Source organism: Gallinula chloropus, assembly GCF_964237585.1.
Source record: "Gallinula chloropus genome assembly, chromosome: 8".
Taxonomy (NCBI): Eukaryota; Metazoa; Chordata; class Aves; order Gruiformes; family Rallidae; genus Gallinula; species Gallinula chloropus.
Window position 1 is genome coordinate 7,272,535 of NC_140093.1, and position 20,096 is coordinate 7,292,630.

General features: G+C 42.2%; 1 protein-coding gene and 1 long non-coding RNA gene across 3 annotated transcripts in view; one reads left to right on the forward strand and one right to left on the reverse strand.

The window, feature by feature from the left end:
• Positions 1 to 19,915, forward strand: part of LOC311194107 — a 41,227-nt gene extending 21,312 nt beyond the window's left edge. Inside the window, exon 3 of the long non-coding RNA XR_014617433.1 lies at positions 19,877 to 19,915. This is a non-coding gene — a long non-coding RNA (uncharacterized lncRNA). The remainder of the gene's footprint in view (positions 1 to 19,876) is intronic.
• The window catches only part of TFDP2 (transcription factor Dp-2), a gene marked incomplete at its 5' end in the record, with an annotated part of 38,250 nt that overhangs the window by 10,985 nt on the left and 7,169 nt on the right, over positions 1 to 20,096 (reverse strand). The window contains 6 exons of one of the 2 annotated variants that reach the window (XM_084267129.1): positions 1,513 to 1,581; positions 3,932 to 4,075; positions 4,570 to 4,732; positions 6,077 to 6,124; positions 8,009 to 8,130; positions 11,621 to 11,724. In XM_084267129.1, coding sequence (XP_084123255.1) covers positions 1,513 to 1,581; positions 3,932 to 4,075; positions 4,570 to 4,732; positions 6,077 to 6,124; positions 8,009 to 8,130; positions 11,621 to 11,724 — 650 coding nt within the window. Of the gene's footprint in view, positions 1 to 1,512; positions 1,582 to 3,931; positions 4,079 to 4,569; positions 4,733 to 6,076; positions 6,125 to 8,008; positions 8,131 to 11,620; positions 11,725 to 20,096 lie in introns of both variants that reach the window. The other variant, XM_084267128.1, reaches the window with a different exon arrangement.

Consider the following 20,096-nt stretch of genomic DNA (forward strand, 5'->3'; position numbering starts at 1 on the left):
AAGTGGAACTTCATAACTCTTATTTATTAGCTTTCAATACTTCCAGTGATTTTCTGTCACTGGTTGTGGCTTGACTTCCTCTTTGCACTAGCGATGCTCACTAGGAACACAGTTTTTTCCCACATATCCTAATGGCTATGCCCCCCTCACAATCCCTAGGGAAGAAACAAGAAAGGAGCCATAAAGCTTGGTGGAGAATGAATGGTTCCTCACCACTGCAGTCAGAGCTGTTCTCTGTAATCATGCATAATTACCTCAGACTAGGAGCTAGTTAACACTAGAACAAAAGTTCACCGAAATTACAGCACTCTGTGCTTCGCAGGATCCATATGCTCTTCCCTTTCTCAGCCACCTCCTTCTTTTCTCTCTAAAAACAGTTCTACATTCTCCTCTGAATTTTAAAACAAGTGTTCATGACGCCATTTGCTCTCCAAAGAATTCTTGTATCTGACAGCATATGTATGAAAGTGTGTTTTTAGGAAATGTTATTTGAGGGATTTGAAGTCAGTGTACTTGCTTACCCACTCTGAGGCACTTCTTGCACTGACAGACAGAAGCCCAAAGGACTGGTAAACCATTTGACAATGAACATAATCAAGGAAATAATGATAGCTGTAGACAGTAAGGGAGTGCAACTCTGTCATCTTCAGACTAATAGCTAGGAAGGCCTATTTTCACCGAGATAATGTCAAGTTACTCTGAGAAGCTGTTAATTTATTAGGTCAGACAGACAGAATCAGAATGGTGTCCAAAGCAGAGAAACAGTATTTGGTGATGAAAAAAGGAAAAGTTTCAGTGTATATCTAAGTCCATGAAATTGTATCAATATAGTTACACCAGAAAAAAAAATACAGCCTTATTGCCTGTAACCTCACAAAAAAATTGAATTACTGAAGTTTGTACAGACCAAACCACTTCAGAGTGTTCATAACTGCATTTGTAAAATGTTACTTTACAAGCACAGACACATTTGAAATAGTCTTCTGCAATCAAAGCCAAAACTCCAGTCATCTCAAAGGTGTGTCAGAATGTAAAGCAACCAGATTTGCCAGCCTCCCATTCTTGGGATCCAGAAATGTCTGTCTCTCCCTAGACAATTCTGTAAGTATTTACACAAGTTCAGTTGTAAATTTCATAGCTTAGAATCAAAGAAAAATTTTCCAGTAAGAACTACTTGGGGAGAGTAACTCTGGGGGGACTTGGAGTACAAAGGGGATGTGCAAGTTGTTCCCATTCCCACTAATGTCAAGAAAGCTGCAGCAGAACACTCAGAAAAGCCTGGGGGCAGGCAGATGCAGCACCCTGTTTTACAATTGCTAAAAATGAACCAGAAGTGGAGGGTAAGAGGTCCTTCTACTCGAATCCAGAAAGGTCACAAGAGTGGAACTCTTCCCCCTAATATATTATAGCTGCTAAATAAATCTAGAAAGAATTTCAGAAGTTCTAACACATCAGGTGTACACTTAATCATTTCATTTATAGGAAAAAGTAATTGAAGACAATTAACTATACCTGCAGCAGCAGTTCCTGAAGCTGGGCTCGCTTCTGTTTTATCCTTTCAATCCGCTTCTGTTTTTCTATCTTAAAATATAAATGCAAATTCCTGAGTTACCTTGTGTGTCCCACTGTGCCAAATGAACAGGCTTTAGAACTGCATCGGTATGCTAGCACCACTACAAAAATCCATAGGGTGGTGAATTCCATGGCATGGTACTTAAACTGCACAAGTCCTTTGAGCCCCCTTGCCAAACACCTTCTTTTTCAAACAGACTAACTGCATAGTCACTCCAGTTTCTCCATAAAACAGGTCTGACAAAGGTAATCTCTTTCTTTGTCAACAATTTTAACTTCAGTAAAGAATCAATCATTACAAGAGACTCTTCTTATTTCCCCAGCCACTCCTCCTCTTTTGTATTGTGAACTGAATGCCAATTAGCACCAAATTAAACACTTGCTTAAGGGGTGCTTTCCTGTTTGGTTGAGGTTCCCCTGCCCCCCCCTCCACTCTTGGGACTCATGCTCGACCCTTCCACTGCTCACAGCATTGAGCCACTAGACGTAAATATGCAGCGACTGGGCTCAGGATCACCACCTGCATCTTTCCATGGCCTCCACTTTTTGTTTGGACTACTAATTTGAAAGTCATTAAATTAACAAGATTCCAGCAACAAGAAGGGGGTAGAGGTAACATTTTCTGCATGAGCACAGAGTCCATTTCTTGCAACAGTTTTGTTAATGCAAGTCTGTGGGGCAAAAATGTTTTCACTCTAAGTGTGCAGAATTTGGGACAGCAGTAGTACTGAATGCCTACTGACACCACAGATGATACAACTAGCAGTGCTTTAAATAGGGGTCTGGGGCAACACTAAAGAATTGGACAGTACTCACTCATCATGTTTAAAAGGTATTTCTCCTCATCATCTTATTGGTGCTGGTACTGTATCACTATCTCCCAAAATATTAAACTCTTACATTACCTTTTCATTCAACCACTGAAACTAAACGATGCAGTCTTAAAAATCCTTAGCAGGCCTGAACCCCCTTTTATTTACAATGTTGCAGTTGTAATATTTAAAATGCTACACTTGACATACTTAAAAACCATTTAAAACACATGGATCTTTAACATGCTTCCTTCAGAGCCTGTCTTTACTGGGACAGATAGGTAACTCACACCTAATAAGCAGTACAGATGTAATTTACATGTGGTTTGTATGTAGCAACCATTTGGTACTGATTTCTAATTTTATACTGTTAATCTTGTTAGGGAATTACACTGTGAGAAGAGTTGGCACTTTATACAGCCTTAAAAGCAAAATTAATTCTGATTTTCACACCACAAAAATGCAGCTTTATTTTCTATTCTTGTCTGTTATGTCATAGCAAATATGCCTGGCTTCCCTTCTGTGCATGTGCAATTAGAGCCTGAAACAGTGAATAGCACAAGGCCGTTATAGATGACAATGAAATTCAAGTTCTGTATTTGTAACAGGAAGCTACACTGAGAGTAATGCATCCACATGGAGGCATGCAAGATACAGATTTATCCATAATTAACAACAACAAAAAAAAAAAATCCTGGAGCATATGCATACTCCTTGGGCAGAAGGATTTTCCAAGTTGCTGTAATGGACAGTAATACTAAAAGCTTTTTTTCTGATTACATCTAGAAAGGCAGTGGATATAAATGAGCCTGCACAAGAGTTGTTCTGCACTGGAGAGGCACCCCACCCACCTTTCAAGGTATTCGATGTTACAAGCATCACAAATATAAGAGGTATTTACAGACAGTCATTACAGTGCTCTGCAGTAAATACAGTAACTTGTGCTTTTTATTTATAGCTCATTTGGCCTGAAGGTCAAGCAACATTTGTGCATATGAATCCTGGCATCCCTGCAAAAACATGGTAACTCTTAGCCTGCTGGAAAAACAGTGGAAAAAACCAATAGGTAAAACCTCATTTCTTTCCCCTGCTATTCTGTAACTAGTGTTTGACACCTAGAAGGGATTATTCTTCAATTTAATTTCCTCTGAATGGCATTTCCAAGATTAGACATTAAATAGAAAATTGGTCTCCTTTCAGATTTAGACCATCTTCTAAGTATAACTGCAGTGTTAACTCTTTTGACTTTCTTCTGGTAAATTCAGGCTATGACAGACTTTTAATCTTAAAAGAAATTTAAAAAACCCCACTGTTGTAAGGTAAACAGCTGGGTTTTTTTAAACTTCATCTAATGCATGCTAAAAAAATGGAACTAAGCATACATAAACATAAATTTATTCAAATACAAAAAGTTGTATTTTCATAGTGTGCAAGAATCAAAACCAATCAGGTTCAAAATGAGAAAAAAACCCTGCTCTTCTGAAGCACAGCAGCTCCATCCACAACACCTGTGAACCACACTGAACTCCCCATCCACCCCTTCTTACCTCTAGATTCTGACATTCCTGAGCTGAGTTCGTAGGAAGGCCGATCCATCTGATCTCCTTCTTCTCCTTTGAAATGATGTTCATTGCCATCAGGACGTTAAGGGCATCATAAACTCTCCGTCTAATATTTTTCTGATCATAAGCCTGCTAGGAAAACAACGCACCATTAATTACAACAAAAGAATTCAAAAAGCAAATACACCAGAACAGAAGGACAGTTCAGTCAGAGCAGTACTACAACACACCACCGTGAACACCTGCTGCTGCTGCTGCATCCCACACACGTGTGTGCACTTGCACATGGAACCTCCAGACCTGTGTGGAGCCTCTGCGCAGGAAATGCCCACCAAGGCAAGTCTGTCACAGCTGAAAAGCCTGACAAGCCCAGAGCAGCCTGGGTCTGAGGGGGATTCTTTTGGCAGATTTCTCCATTTTGTTTGTCATTGAGAGGAAGTCAGTTCTTCATTTTACCTCTGTCCTTTTACATTTCAGGAGACAAGTCTTTCTATTTGGGAAATAGGTAAGTGAAGGGAAGTATGGAGTGTGGTAGAACAGTGCAGGAACAGAAGGAACAGAATTCCAGGATAAACCAGGGAATTTTGTGATGGTGTAACAAATTTCAAGCCATATTTACTTACCGAATCTGTAGCTAGGTGGCTGTTTGAATTTGTGAATTCTGATACCAGCTCATCAGCGACTTCATTGTAAGAAGTTGTTCCTTTACGTTGAACTTTTTCACAGACTTTCATTGAAAAATGCCTCAGACCCTTCCCATTTTTATCTCCTTTTTTGCTTCTTTTACTGGAAGGAGAAAAGTAATTATTTTCATACACTGAATGTAATAAACTACTATATGCTACAAAGCAAAAGATGTAAGCTACTCTGTCACACAGCAAAAGGCCTACATTTTCTCAATCAGGACTCAGAACAGGTACTACTGAAATGAAAAATAGAACTCTTCTGCTTTTTTGAATCACTTCCATGTTTTTTACAAGTTGGCAAAATAGTACCCTGGAGCCCTTTCCCCTTTCTCAGCAATTTCTACATCATCAGTACTGGAACACATTACCGGGCAAATGGTTAAAAAAACTGGATTTTTAACTCATCTCCAGGTAGTTTCACAAAAGAGCAACCAAAAAAAAGGGGGAAAACCTCCCAGGGTGTTTATGTGCCTGGCAACCAGATTTACAGGAACTCTCGTGTTTCTGCCTATAAATAGAAAGGCTCAGACACCCCTACTGACAACACCGCAGAAGGTCCCTGAATTCCCCCCTAAGGACCAAGTTTAGCATCGGTGCCATTGCAGGTAAGACTGAAATACAGGAATCTCTTTTGTGGAGAGAAAATCACTCCACAAAAGAGATTCCTGTGGTGTATTGTACCAAATCAGTAACTGGCAACTGTCAGAGTTCTTTTCCATTCACTTTCTTCCTCTAGAAAAGCAGCAGCTTAGATAATGGGAAAGGGAAAAACAGGAGGAATTATTTTTATCACACAAGCTAGGGGCATATTTAAACCAAAGCCTTTATAAAGTTGAGTTGTGTTTGGGTTTTTTTTTAATTTAAATTACACTTTTACAAGTTGGTAACATGTTTCAGGGAGATTATTTTAGAGAAAACACAGGCATATTTCTGTCAACAGCAAAAAGCTAAGGAAAGCATTAAAATACAAGAATGCTTTTCAAAACTTTCAATGTATTTAAGGAAGGCCAGAAGAAAAGGAAGGCCAGAAGATTTTAACAACCCAGCGCTCCTAACCCCCCTATGTTAGTCAATTTGAGCAACCTGGGGCAGGTAAATGAATAAAATCACCCTGAATTGCATTCAAGTAAGTTTGGAAGTGAAGGAAAGATCACCTGTTGACAAGTATTTGTCACACTGAAATCTAAGCAATCCTGTTTCTGAAGAGGCGTTTGCTTTTTACAGCTCCTGCTATCATCTGTAACAGCTAATGTATTTATCAGGAAGTGATAAAGCAGAGAGTAATGAATTATAACTACAAAGAATAACACACAATATAGCTTCTACATGGAGGACTGAAAACTGCTGAAGTGCTAATTGGGCACCCATCTCCCTGAAGGGCAGATCTGAAGAAGCCAGCCAGGTATAACCATACACATAAAATAACTATGTTCAATATGCTTACCTTTCTGAAAAGTCTGATTCTATAAACTCTCGAGTCCGCTTTCGGTCCCTAAGAAGAGACAATTCAAACTTAGATGAAGACCAACAAGACCACTGTACTGGGGACTTAGCTGGGCACCAATGTCTGCTATTACATGTTGGCTGAATGGGGAAAACAGCACACACAGAGCTTCAGCAGAAGGTGAGGGAAGGTGATCAGGACTTTGGAGGTTGTCTGAGCTCACTTCCAAGTAAATTCTATTCCCAATTCTACCATGCTTTGCCCGTATAATTTTAGGGAAGTCACTTCATCTGGAACTACGGGAAGTGCTGACTATCAAATCCCATCAAATAGCAGAAGCTGGGCTCCTTTGAAAATTCCTATTTAAAATTCCTCCATATGGAAGAAAAATACATTTAAGCAGCATGTAAGATATATCCCATATTTCCCGTACATTGAATATTTTGGTATCTTTAAACAAAACCCAAGGTAGAACAGTAACTGTATTGGAAGTAATTGACATGAATTTTGCATAGAATAGCAGTGGCCACTCATTGCCAGTTTCCTTACCCTGCTATTAGCTACAGCAAGCAGACTTGAGAAGCCGTGTGTTCCCAACTTGTCTTTCACTCTTGCAGCTAATACCCTGCACGCTGCTCGACAGCTATTGGTAAATGACTTCACACTGCTACCCTGCAGTTTCAGAACCAGGGCTCACAGCAGATAAAAACCCAACAGTGTTATGATGGGGGGGTTGAACAAAAATGATGGCTTTGAAAACCTGTGCCATGGAAGCCTGTGGGTACTTGGTTGCACAATCCAGTACTCCTCAGCAGGCGTCTTCCTGGCAGCAACAGCAGTTTTATCTCCGGCAATCCCTGTCCATAGTGCCTAACTGCTCACCCTGAGCAACTGGGGGCTAAACGGTGGTGAACTGAGTGGTCCCCTGGCCTGTACATCAGTCAGGGGTGGTAGGGAGCCCTGAGAATGACTACAGCTCTTGCCTCTTTTCATTTTGGAAGCAATCAGGAACCTGTGAAGAGGACTAAACAAGGGGTAAACACATCTTCAGCAAAAAAAAGCAAGCTTAAGAACTGCTCAGCCAGGCATGCAGTTTAGTGACTCCATGGTGGGAGCATAGTGAGTGGGAAGTAGAAGCCCACAACAGTCCTTTCTGTCAGCACAGACTGAAGAAATTCAAAGCACAGCCACTGTACTTTAGTTTCTGCCATGTCCTAGCAGCTCTGTTTCCCACTTCTAAGGCTGGAAAGGTACTACTGATATTTATCACCTGTTTAGAAAAATTAACCTAAATACAGACATAAATCACTTTCAAATTTCAGAGGCAAAACACTTCATCTGTCTTGAGACCAACAAGCTCAACAGTACTGGTATTAATAAAAAGCGCACAGGCCTAAATACTGTGAAGACCAGATTTCCTTAGAAGCAACAGTCATGTTACTCTGCAGTACCTCAGAACCCCATGAAAACTTATTGCTAGCATAAACTAGTAATAAAAATACACCATTAATTAGGTATTTTCCGTGACAGCTTCATTCTTAAATGCCTTAAAGTGTTTTTGACAGTCTCTACCCCTGTTCATATCTGCTGCCACACTCAACACAAAGCTACTTGGATGTACCATGAACTTACAAAAAAATAAAGGCTTCTTTTAACAGGACTCATGAATTTGTGACTCTCCATTTTTACCAGAGAAACAGACACTGCCATAAACCAAAATTCAAACAGAAGATGAAGCCATTGGTGTTTGTGTTCACATGCTTTAGACATGAAAAATGCATAATAGGCTAAAGAACATTTTCCTTTTAGTTGTTCAAGAACTAGAAGCTGTAAGTGAACATCTAGATACAACAGTATAAACAGAGGGGAAAAAAAAAAAAAGCAGAACAGAGCCTCAAAAATATTTAAAAAATGAAACAAAAAAAATCTTACCCTGGGACCCAACCAGAAGCTTCCGTTATATGCGTCTGCGTGACCATTGTTGGAGCTGGGTTATATGGATTCCCAATCAGAACACTCCCTGAATTGGTCAGTCTTTGTGATGTGCTTATGATCTATGAAATTTAGAAGAAAGAAGCACAGTGCTCTTAAGCAAACAGAAGCTACCACAGCCCAAAATTCATACTAAGCAGCCTGCTAAAAAAAATATATTGTAATTCTGTACCAGATGCAAGATGCAGTCAAAGTATACACAGAGATGTGATCAGAAGCTCTTCCTACATCAAAGTAATTACAGCTAATTGTACCACATTACTGTATTGTTCATATGGACAAGATCTAGACAAATAGAAGTAATTACTAGGTATGGTAGACAGCATCTGTGCCTACATACATCTAATTGTTTCTTTAAGAGTATGTCTAGGCTATTTCCTGATCACTGTAATCAATTTCCCCTCCTCTCCCAAGGACTTGTCTCTTGCAATTGTCTGTCTTTGGTACCAAAGACAAGGTGAGCTGCAGGCAGTGTTCCCTGCAGTTTCTAGCATTCACAAGGCCTCAAGGCATTCCCCAAGCCTGTAATACAACATTGTACCTATGGACATAAGTAAGTGTAAAGTCTGTACTTTTATTCAAACCAGGTGACATTGTCTGTACAATGGTTGTTAACACTAAGACACTTGCTGTCAACATTTAAATCACATCTAAATTCATTCTTTTAAGTAGGTCATCAGAAGATTTTGGATAATATTTAAAAATGAAACAGTATTAGTTAATTTTGAAAATAAACCACGTTAAATTACTTTTATTCCAGTATGTTAAGATTCATACCACAACCAATGCTTTTTACTCACCTTATTTTGGCTTTGTAAACTTTATTTTACTTTACTCCACTTGTTAATGACAGTCTGAGTACCCACTGTATTAAACTTTGTAGTTTCCTTTACTACTCAACTTACCCAGCACCCAGGTAAGTATCCAGCAGATACTTTGGTATCCATCACTATTGATTAAACAAGTAGAAAAAAAATGGGACCTGAAGCATTTCCCTTTTCCTTTGCTCATTGAGCATTATTACTTCACATCCCTCCTGACACTACTCTGTAACTACACGGATGTATTTTTTTATCTCAAAGACATAAACTTATCTTGGGTGCTTTTGCAAGAGAAGACCTTGACAGAGACCAGAAATTTAGGAAAAACAAAACAGAAGTAAAAGTTAGGCATGTCCTGGTTGCTATGGAAAACAAAGGTCTCCGTATGGCTGCTGCACACGCTGCCTGCAGGCGCTGTACCAGCTTCCCGCTACATTGGCTGGCAGTCAGGAACACGTTGTGAGAGAAGCTTCATGTCTAACTGCTTGCTTACGCTCGGCACTGGTGTAACACCAGGAAGCAGCTGAGAATTATCAATGCAATATTTCAATTCAACGGCAATCCAACCCAGTGACTTTCCTATCCGTGTGTTGCAGTGCTATGAGTAACGTTTATCTGCAGTAAGCATATGGTTCTGCCAGCATATGGCAGGCACATGTCAGGGGGAAGAGTTTAAATATTGTGCATACTGAAACGCATTTCATCACACTCCACCTTCTCTGAGGTTTCACTGTTCTAATGACGCCTTGTAAATCACAGATCAAACATGCTATAAAAGAGCATTTTACGTCTAATGTCGTCGTTTTCTTGTTACAACCGCCACAATTAAGTGAGGTGCCAAAGCCACCTTCGGTGTTCCCCAGCCCGGGCTGTCCCGCATCTCTCCGCCCCTGGTGCCACCTAGCGGGGCCGGGCCCGGCGGCCCCCGGCGCTCGGGAAGCGGCTGCTGGGCGGGCGCAGACACGGGAATCGCCTGGTTGTTAAAGCGGCAGGTTCTTCGGTGATGTCACGGTATATAAATCAGTGTTCTTTCACTGTCCCTTTTGCATCTGCTATGAACATTTGCTCTCACAAAAAATAACACACTGTATTTTCAGAGGGCTAATTCCATCTTAACAGCAAATGTTTTTCCAGTGTGCCTGAAGTGATCACACAAACTCACTGCATAGCACAGAACAGAAAACATCACTCATTTTGCAACCAGAGCATCTGTAGGATGTGTTAAAGCCCATAACCCAGCACTAACACTGTATCAATACTTAAGCTGTTAAAGTTACACCTACAGACTGCATCTGAAGAAACTAACACACACATGTACACCAGAGTCCAGCCTACAAACCGTACTGATTTCACCCTCTGCACAGCCGTACCCCAAGGGATTCAGGTGATGGCCCACTCTGCCCATCCATGTGTGCTGGTCTGCAGGACCTGCAGCAGATGCAAGGGCTGTAACCTACAGTGCTTCAACAACACCAAGCCCTCTCATGTCAGTAGGATGTTGCTAACACGGTGACATCATAGAACCATCGAATTATATAATCTCCTGAGCTGGAAGGGACACATAAGGATCATTGAGTCCAAGTCCTGGCTCCACAAAGGACCAGAGCCAAATCAGAGCTCGGGACTGAGCGCATCGTTCAGATGCTTCATGAACTCAGTCAAGCTCAGTGCTGTGACCACTTCCCTGGGGAGCCTGTTCCAGTGCCTGACCCCCCCTCTCTCAGTACAGAACGTCTTTCTAAAATCCAGCCTAAACCTCCCCTGTCACAGCTTCATACTGTTCTCTTGGGTTCTATCACTGGTGACCAAAGAGGTGAGACAGGCACCTGCCCCTTCGCGCCCCCTCGTCAGTAAGCCACAGACTGTAACGATGTCTCCCTTCAGCCTCCTTTTCTCCAGGCTGAACAAACCAAGGGATTTCAGCCTCTCCTCATAAGACTTCCCCAGCAAACCCTTCCCCATCCTCGTTGCCCTCCTCTGGACACTCTCCAATATTTTTATGTCCTTCTTGTACTGTGGTGCCCAAAACTGCACCCAGTACTTTTGTAGCAGAACTATTCCAGTTCAACGCTACAAGGCGCGTGCTCCAGCATCACTCGCACCAGTACTGATGCACTGAGGAACACTACCCTCTGGTAGAGCCTGTGGCTTGTACTTCAGACAGAGATGCAGTTTGGGTGTGTGTGTGCTTGTGTGCGTGTTTGTGTGTGTGTGTGTGCGTGTGTGTGTTTGTGTGCTCATATACAGTTACTGACAGGAAAAAACAGTTTTAAGAGTAACTTCAACAAGTTAAACCTCCACTGTCTTACCTGAAACATTTAGTCTTTGGGAACGATGGAGATTCACTAGTGAGAACATAACTCAAAATATTCAAAGAGCATCAATAACATTCTTAATAACATCTTTTTTTAAAAAAATACAGTTTTGATTATTAGTTAAAATGTCAACTGGTAAAGTTGCTTCCAGTTCCCTGTAAAGCCAGGAAGAAAGATGTCCCCTAAGGTCACACAGGAGCGTTGTAGCAGTGGCAATCCTGGCATGCCAAGCTTGCTGTACCCACAGGCATCACCTTTTGATCCAGGTGGGCACCTAAGCAGCCTTCACAGCTCAGGCAGGAAGCAGCAGGTTCCTAGCACCGTTCACATCTTTGTTTTTCACATTTCCACATTACATCACCAGGAAGTCAGGCAGCCAGTTACACAAGTTAGCGTTACAGAGTTGCAAAACTTACCATTTGGGGTCCCACATTCACATTGATTGGTCCTAAGGTTTTTGGCAAAATCTTAGTTGGCGAGTTGGTGCTGGAAATTGGTAATGTGATTATTGAAATATTACCTAAAAGAAAAGCAGTAAAAACAGCTTTAAGTTACTTCCTTGGTAACCTATGATTAACACTTTGGCAAATTCTCACTTCAGTTAGCTTTTCTGGTCTCATACACTGCAAACACACCCTCATGAAACAGCCTCCAGACCCTTCAGCAGATGTCACACGGACACCTCACAAAATTAAACTTCCACTATTTTACCTTTAAAATTACGTGTATTTTATTTGTAGAAACATTTTCTTCTCACCTGTTATACCTCAGCATCAAAAGTTAAAATTTATGATTATATCTCTAGAAGTCATGACACAAATCCTATTTACAATCATAAGCATGCATACAAACCATGCATCTGTGTATCTTCATAGCCTTAACCATTCCTCACCTGACTACACTGTTCTACAAAGATCAGGGAAGCAAGCCTATCACAGCCTATCACTGTACAGATGGAGTAAATGATGCCTTTACAACATACAGAGTAACAGAGCAGACATCTGGATGTCAAGATAAAGACAGCCATGCCATTTCTAACCCAGCATGTTCTCATCCTGAGGTATTTATCATATTTGTGGATCCTGGACTGCTTATAGATCTAACTCATCCTGCCTTCACTCAGGGAAGTGCAGCTGTCTGCCAGGAGCCTCACAAATGCTGCTGCTCCTCTTCTATTCCAAATAGTATCCTGTAATTCTGATTGTTCAGACTCGATGTCTTAATCAAAACTGTCATGCAGCACTACCATTAGCCCACAAGTGTTCCAGGTGTTGTACACAAGCCACTCAAAGCAGTGGACACATTTACCTATGGACATCGTGGCAGCAGCAGCTCCTGTCTCTATGACAGTCTGAAAGCAAGAGAGCTGTGAATCAATCATTCAAACACCTCCCCCCATTCTTACACACAGCCTTATTCAAAATGGGGAATGACAGTGGTGGGCCTGGAGTCAGAATCAAATACAAGGAAAAGCTGCTACAGCCTCAGTTCAGAGTCACCTTGTGTCCAGCTGGGGTCAGGAGCCATAAGGACAAGGAGTGGCTCCTGAAGAGCTACTTGGGCTCTCTGGCACAACCAGACAGAAACTCAAAGCATCTGAGGTGACAGGCTCCTTCAGACCAGCACAGCCCTCACCACCATCCTGCCCTGCCCTCCCACCGCAGGAGCTGGCCAATGTTCAGCTTACCCCAGATGGTCCCAAGCTGAGTCAGCAGTGCTCAGCATCTCTGTCTCCTGGTCATTTCTCATATAACCTGTTCTCCACTCTGCTCACTTTTCTCACTTGGTCCTGAACCATGATATTTTAAAAAATTTTATTTTAGCACACCTATGTTTTACCACGAGGTGACTGGAAAATCATAAACTCAACTTTTCTCTAATATGAGGCAGAAGCAACACAACTGAGAGAAAAAGAATACTTAAAAAGGGATCTTCTGTAGCTACAGCACAGAGGTAGAAAAGATGTAGACATATGGAAAGTCTCACCTTTATAAAAATGAACAGAGACATAAGAAGTATTTACAATCTGAGACAAGGATCTAACGTTCTGTGTAAGTTGCTTTGGCATCTGGAGTAACACTACTACTTAACGATAATTTTCTCCAATCTGAGAATATCTTCAGAATAAGTGTGATTCTTCTTCAGTAAACAATTTAAATTATTTTTTTATAAATTTAAATTATATAATTCTATGTTATTTGTGAATTTAAATTGTTATTCATTTATTCAGTCATCTAACTCACCTAAAACAACGCCCTTATAAACCTCACACACCCATCCCCACAGTAATTCCTTGCTCTATTATGAAACACCTTTTGTGAGGTGGCACCAGAGTTTGTGAGACAGAAGTAGGAAACTTTTGACAGCTTTTTCTCCAACATCAGCTCTGATGCTATTTCTCCTTTCCTGTCTCTTACCAGGGAAGAGAAAACCACTTTATCTGATGCTGACAACATGAGGGTCACATGGCAAAGCGCAGTAAAATTCTGAAGTATCAGCATTTGGCTTACAGCTTGGTTATCACAGGCCCACATCACAGAGCTGCCTCCAGTGACACTTCCTGGCCTGCAAGAGGCACCAAAACGTCACATTTCACAATGTAAGATTGAGACATGTCAGACCTACTGTGCCATACAGTTGGTGCTGCTGGTGCACACCTGCATGTATGTGTCTCCCACTGCCCCATATCCATCACTGTGCAGTTAGTTTTTTGCAACACGTGTCATGTAGAGTGTAACCTGCAGAGTGTAACCTGTAACCTACCTCCACTGGCAACAGCTGTTAACGTACAATGTCTGTGCACACACACACACACACACACACACACACACACACACACACACACACACAGAGACAGACACACGTACCTCCCCTCACACTCACATGAAGGCTCTCCGAAAATTACCTTAAAAATACAATACCCATGGCTAATGCTACACACAACCACCAGATTTACTGTAGCAGCCCTGGAAAAAATACTAGTTAAGAGCTACTGTTGCACCACGCCTTCACTTACAAGGCTACCTAGATGTCTGAAGTCATTAGGCCATTCAAATCACTTGATCTTGATTTTTAAAAGACAGACGCTTACATATGGCATCTGTTTAGAAGTTTTCTTGGGTAGAGCTGCAGTCAGTATCACCAGTGTCACTACTCTTCTCTAAACAAAAAAAAATCCAATTCCCAGGAGCATCCTGCTCTCCCTGCAGCCCTCATGCAGCAGTGACACAGCTGCTACTGGAAGACCTGGAGCTGGCCAGGACAGGTCCCAGTGCAGTAGAAGCAACATCATTGTTAACTGGAAACTGCCAACACAAGTACAACCAGCCCCAAGAGCAGGCAATTGCTTGCTAAGATTAAATAGCTGATTTAAGCAATTGTAAAGGCTTTAAACACGATCGAATTGCAAATAAATGCCAACAACGCCCATCATCTGAGGACAAAAAAAGATTACACTGATCTGTGTTCCACTGAAGAAGGGCAGTAAGTACAGTGGTAAGCTGAACACAATAAGACCCATCAGCCTCCTGGTCACGGTAATCTCACCACATGGATGAAAAGGGTCAGCAGAGATGGATCAAACTAGGAATGATTTGTATAATAATACTCAACTCTTACATAATGTTTCTCAGCAGTACTTCCAAAGCACAAAGCAGGTCAGTGTCATTATTCCCATTTTACCTATGAAAAACCAAGCACGTGGGAAAGAAACCCACTTAAAACTCTCATAGAGAGGCTTTAACTGTTTATATAATATAAACCCACCCCAAACTGAGCATGGCTGTCAGTGATGCAAATTCAAAATAAAAATCTGTCAGTCTATGTATGTAAGTTTCTCTCAAAAAAGTGCCCTTTGCTTCTACATAAATAGTTTTTCCAGTTCTCAGGCACCTCTATTGTTGTTTCTCATTGAGAAAAAGAGGGATTTGTTGTTCTTTCATATTTGAAAAAACCACGGTCACTACATAACTGTTACTCTTCCTGGCATTTGCAAAATATTTGTACTTGCATGCACAAAGGAAAATTCAATTTAAATGACCTTTTGCTTCAAGCAGTTACAGAACAAAGCTATTAATGTCTATGTACATGTATACTCACATGCATCCCACAAAACTAAATCATTATGTGGCATCCTAAAAAGCTTAACTTCACACAAACTACACGCACTCCTATACAGATATGAACCTATAGAGGTTTTAGAGGGGTTTTTTTTTTCCCCTGTATAACCAAACCCATTAGGTCTGCAGCTTACTTGCAAAGACAATCAGAAACAATGTCAATCAGAGAATCTATGGAATCTGTCACAGGCAGTTTGAAGAAAACCATAGCTGATGGAATGCACAGACCAACCAGCTGGGGTCACACACAATGCATACGTCAACAAAAAAGTCTTTGAATTTTAAGGTAAAACACCAGGGAAGTGTTGGTAATTTGGATTTCATATTCAGAGCTCTGAAACAAACATCCACAATTTTAAGTGTAAGAATGAACAGCCATTTTAAATAGTACAGGAGTAGCAAAAAACCTAACAACCCAGAGTTGTGAAACATCAGAAGTCCATTAGGATATTTTTCAATAACATGTGATGTGTCCTCAGGATCCTCGATTACACTATAACATAAACTGAACTTCAAGATCAGGATGCAGTATTATAAAAGAATATATAACCCCCCTAAACTATCAACATGCTGCTACTATGCATGTATTTTCTTGGTACATTTCTTCATTTGTTTACTGCACAAGCTTACTAGGCTATAAACCTAATTTTAAAAATTCCATTGTCTGCAGAAGCAAATCTGTATCTAGAAATACATGATATCAGAAATTTGTAGAAAAGAAATAACAGAATGGGACAGATTATATTTCAGTGTACTTCAGGCTTGCATTGACCAGTGTATTTTCAGTTTTTCACTGTTCAATTTGAGACATGCACAGGAGTTAACAGGGGTATGAATCTCACACTACCAAGTGCAGGCCTACTGATAACTGGTCTTGGTCATTTTAGCAGATCTCTTCAAGCAGACAGTGAACTCCAGGCACTCCTCAGGCCTCAAGCTGGAACCCCACAATGCCCTTGCCAGATACTGAGCACACTGCCAGTTTTATGCTGACCTCATCACCAATGCTCAGTTCTGCCCACAAGCCAGCAGAGCCACAGCTATGGGTGTGCAGTGAACTTGCCTTCTTTTGCTTTGCTAAGCGGGAACAATGGGTATTTTTTGGCTGAATCTGTTCCTGGGCCCAGCGAATGGCTCAGCCACCTACACAGCCAGGCAAAAGACATTGTTTAAAAGCAGCTGTGAAGTGACCAGAGCCAACACTGAGTTTCTGAAATGCCAGCCCTACCAGGATTTAGTAACAAACAGGCACTGCATAAAAAATGACGTATTGAAACAAAGTCCATTGTGCAGTTGTATGGAAGGTTGAGATTTGCACCCAGGGAGATATGGATTGATTAAGGGATCCTGCCTCATGCAACCTGCTGCAAGACTGGTGGTCTAGAGCTGGACTCCCTTTTACCTCCACAGCAACGAACAGAGAACACCAGTGAATTCATAGAATTTAAGAATATATAGTAACAAAAAAGTATTAACTAAGGACTGTACAATCTACATTATACATTGTAAGATGAGAGTCAAGCATGTCACTCATAATCAACCAGTTGAAAACTATGGCTTCTTTCTTCCACACCCTATTAACTGTCAATTCACTGTTCACAGACTAAAGTGTATCAGTACCCATCATCTTCACTCAGACACAGACTACTAGGGCAGCCAAAAGATTTAAGGAGGCAAACAGAACTGTAACCTGTGAAATAAACTCATTTTTTACACGTAAGAGTATTCCCCACAAAAGATAACCAATTATAATTTCATAACTTTTACAGGCACTTACAGATTCAGAGTTCCTCAAATTTTCAGGTCTTTATCTATTGAAAATTAAGTTTGTACTCCAGGTTATTTCTCTGTGTATTTAATTAATCTGATTTACTTTTGGGAATATCATTAACTTACAGGTCATGTATTTCAAGTACTTTTAAAATAAGCTGAAACCATGTAAAGCAAGAGCCTGGAAACAGTGTAGTTTAAAACACAACCTATCAAATGGAAGTTGTTACTAGACTTTATTCTGATTCTATCAGCTGTATTACCTCTTCACTCCTACCAGCAGCTGTGACTTTTGAATGAAACAATCTTGTCATGGGAGACATACTTAGTTTTTTTCAAAAACAAATTCTCATCAGGAGTTTTCTGGATTGAAGTCTGGTGATAATTTCTTCCCTCAAAACCAAACCTTCCTGATAATTTTTACTCATTTTGCCATTGTTTTTGTTGTAAATGTAGTAATTCTGATCCAACCCCAACTTCTCAAGTTTATGAAAATTATTAACTCATATCCAGCAGCCCCCCAGTCCTAAACTTAACAAAGTTACAAGAATCTGTGCACTGAATAGTTGGGAGGGACCTCCAGAGGTCATCTCCAACCTCCCCAACTCAAGCAGATCAGACAGAACAGGTTGTCCAGGATCATGTCCAGATGGCTTCTGAGTATCTTCAAGAATGGAGACTCCACAACCTCTCCTGGCAACCTTTGCCAGTGACCAGTCACCCTCACAGTTTAAAAAAAAAAAGTGTTTCCAGATGTTCAGAGGAAACCTGCATTTCAGTCTGTGCCCACCACCACCGGTCCTGTCACTGGGCATCACTGCAGCAAGCCCAGGTCCCTCTTCTATACACTCTCTCTTCAAGTATTTTATATACATTTATAAGCTACTCTCTTCTCCAGACTAAACAGTCACAGCTCTCTCAGCCTTTCCTCATAGGAGAGATGTTCCAGCCCCTTCATGACCCCTTGGCTGGCCCCTCTCCACTACATCTATGTCTCTCTTGCACTGGGGAATCAGATAACTGGACCCAGCACTCCAGGTGTGGCTGAAAATCATCTCCCTCGACCTGCTTGTCAGCACTCCTCCCCATGCAGCCCAGGATGCCGTTAGCCTTTCTTGTGGCACGGGCCCATTGCTGGCTCCCGGTCACCTTGCTCCCCACCAGCACCCCCAGGCCCCTTTCTGACGAGCTGCCAGCCAGCCAGGGAGCTCCTCTCTGTACTCGTGCAGGGGCCACTCTCCGAGTTCCCCAGCCTGGCGAGGGCCTCCTGGTTGGCAGCGCACCTCTCTGCCGTACCACACACGGCCTGGGCATTCCAAGAGCACATAAAATACTGTACAAAGTCCCTGCTCCTGCTGCCCGGCTTGAGCCGGCAGCGCATTTGCAGCCTCCCCCCCGCTTCACAGCCAGGGAGCGCCCGGCCGCGCGCCTTCGTTACCCGGGGGCCCCGCGCGGCGGGGCAAGGCGCGAGCAATCGCGCGCCGAGCGGGCGGCGAGGCCGGAGGCGGCGGGGAGGGGTGAGGGGGGAGCCCGGGCCAGCCAGTCCGGCGGCCGCCTCGGCAGAGCCGGGCCCGGCCGTAACGAAGCCTCTCCTCCGCGCGGCCGCTGTAAATATTGTCATTCACGCTGATATTCCCACATGTAAGCGATTTTAATTCGGCCAGTCCCACACTGCGGTGTGGCCAAGGTAGCAGCGCCTGGGAACTGGACGAACTGAGAAAGGTTTGCTCGGGCCATGGAGTCTCCAGGGCAGAAGCCCGGTGGGGCGAAGCGCAGCCACCAGCCCTCGCTGCACTCAAATCAGGGCTGTCCTGAGGACACAGCGCTTTGCCAGAGCAGGAGCTGGCCCACCCTGTTCTGCCCACCTTGGTGCCCTGGCCCACCACACCTCGGCTTGTTCTGCACAACTACACAGATCACACACGAATCTTTCCAATCTGCTGTTGCTTTCAGATTTGGAGCTCTCTGCAGATCTTGTTTAAGCGAATCTTTGGGACATGGTGCCCCTTGTCACTGCAGAAGGCAACTAACTCATTTCAGAATGCTCACCTGATGGCACCACATCTCATTACATTTACAGCTGAGAAGCAGCAGCTTGACTACCAAGATGATTTTGCAAATACTATCTGATCTGCAATACTGATTTTATCATAACTAGGCACCTCCAAAGCTCAGCACATCAGGTGGCCTTCGGACTACACCTCAAACTGGAATAGAGCCCTCAAAGCCACAGCCATGCATGTGGATGGAAGCACAAAGGGCAGAAGCTGAGGCTTTATGGGAGAAGCTACCGTGGGGTAGTACAGATGTGCCTGCTGCTTGGAATCAGCAGGAAAATACTTGATTTTCCATTTTTATAATATATATGAACAGGATTGCAAAACTGGAAGTATTTAATTTATTGACTAGGAATGTCCCCAAAAGAGCTCAAAGTTTAAATTCTCCTGGTTACACATGCACATTCTAACATGAACAGTATGTCTGTCTGATTTAATTCATTCAAAGCTTGAAACAATCACCCCCAAATCCATAACTCAGCTGTTACTATCTAACTTACTGACAAACCTGATTAGAGCTGCTTAAGCACTAACTTGAGCTATTATAGTTAACAATTTTAGCAGAACAGGACAACTCCACCAGGGCATCTTGCCACTCAAGCCAGGATACTGCCTGGAGTACCTTAGTTGTTGTCAATTAACTTCATTAGGGACCAAAGTTCTGCCTGCACCCAAGAGTGTGTCAGTTTTGTTAGCATGGAGCATAACCAAGAATTTCTCCCAACAGGCACCATCTACCACAGGTATACAGGTCTATTCCCAAGGCTCTGTTCTCCCAAACATGAGAGGAGGCATCCCTTTTGCACTCAATAACCCAAGAGTATTCACTAAAGAATGTGAGCCAGGACCAATTTTTTCCACCGGTGAGTATTAAAATGCAGGTCTCCTACAGGAATAATTTTAATCACTAGTCTGTCAGGTACTTTCAGATAAGGAAATGAAATATA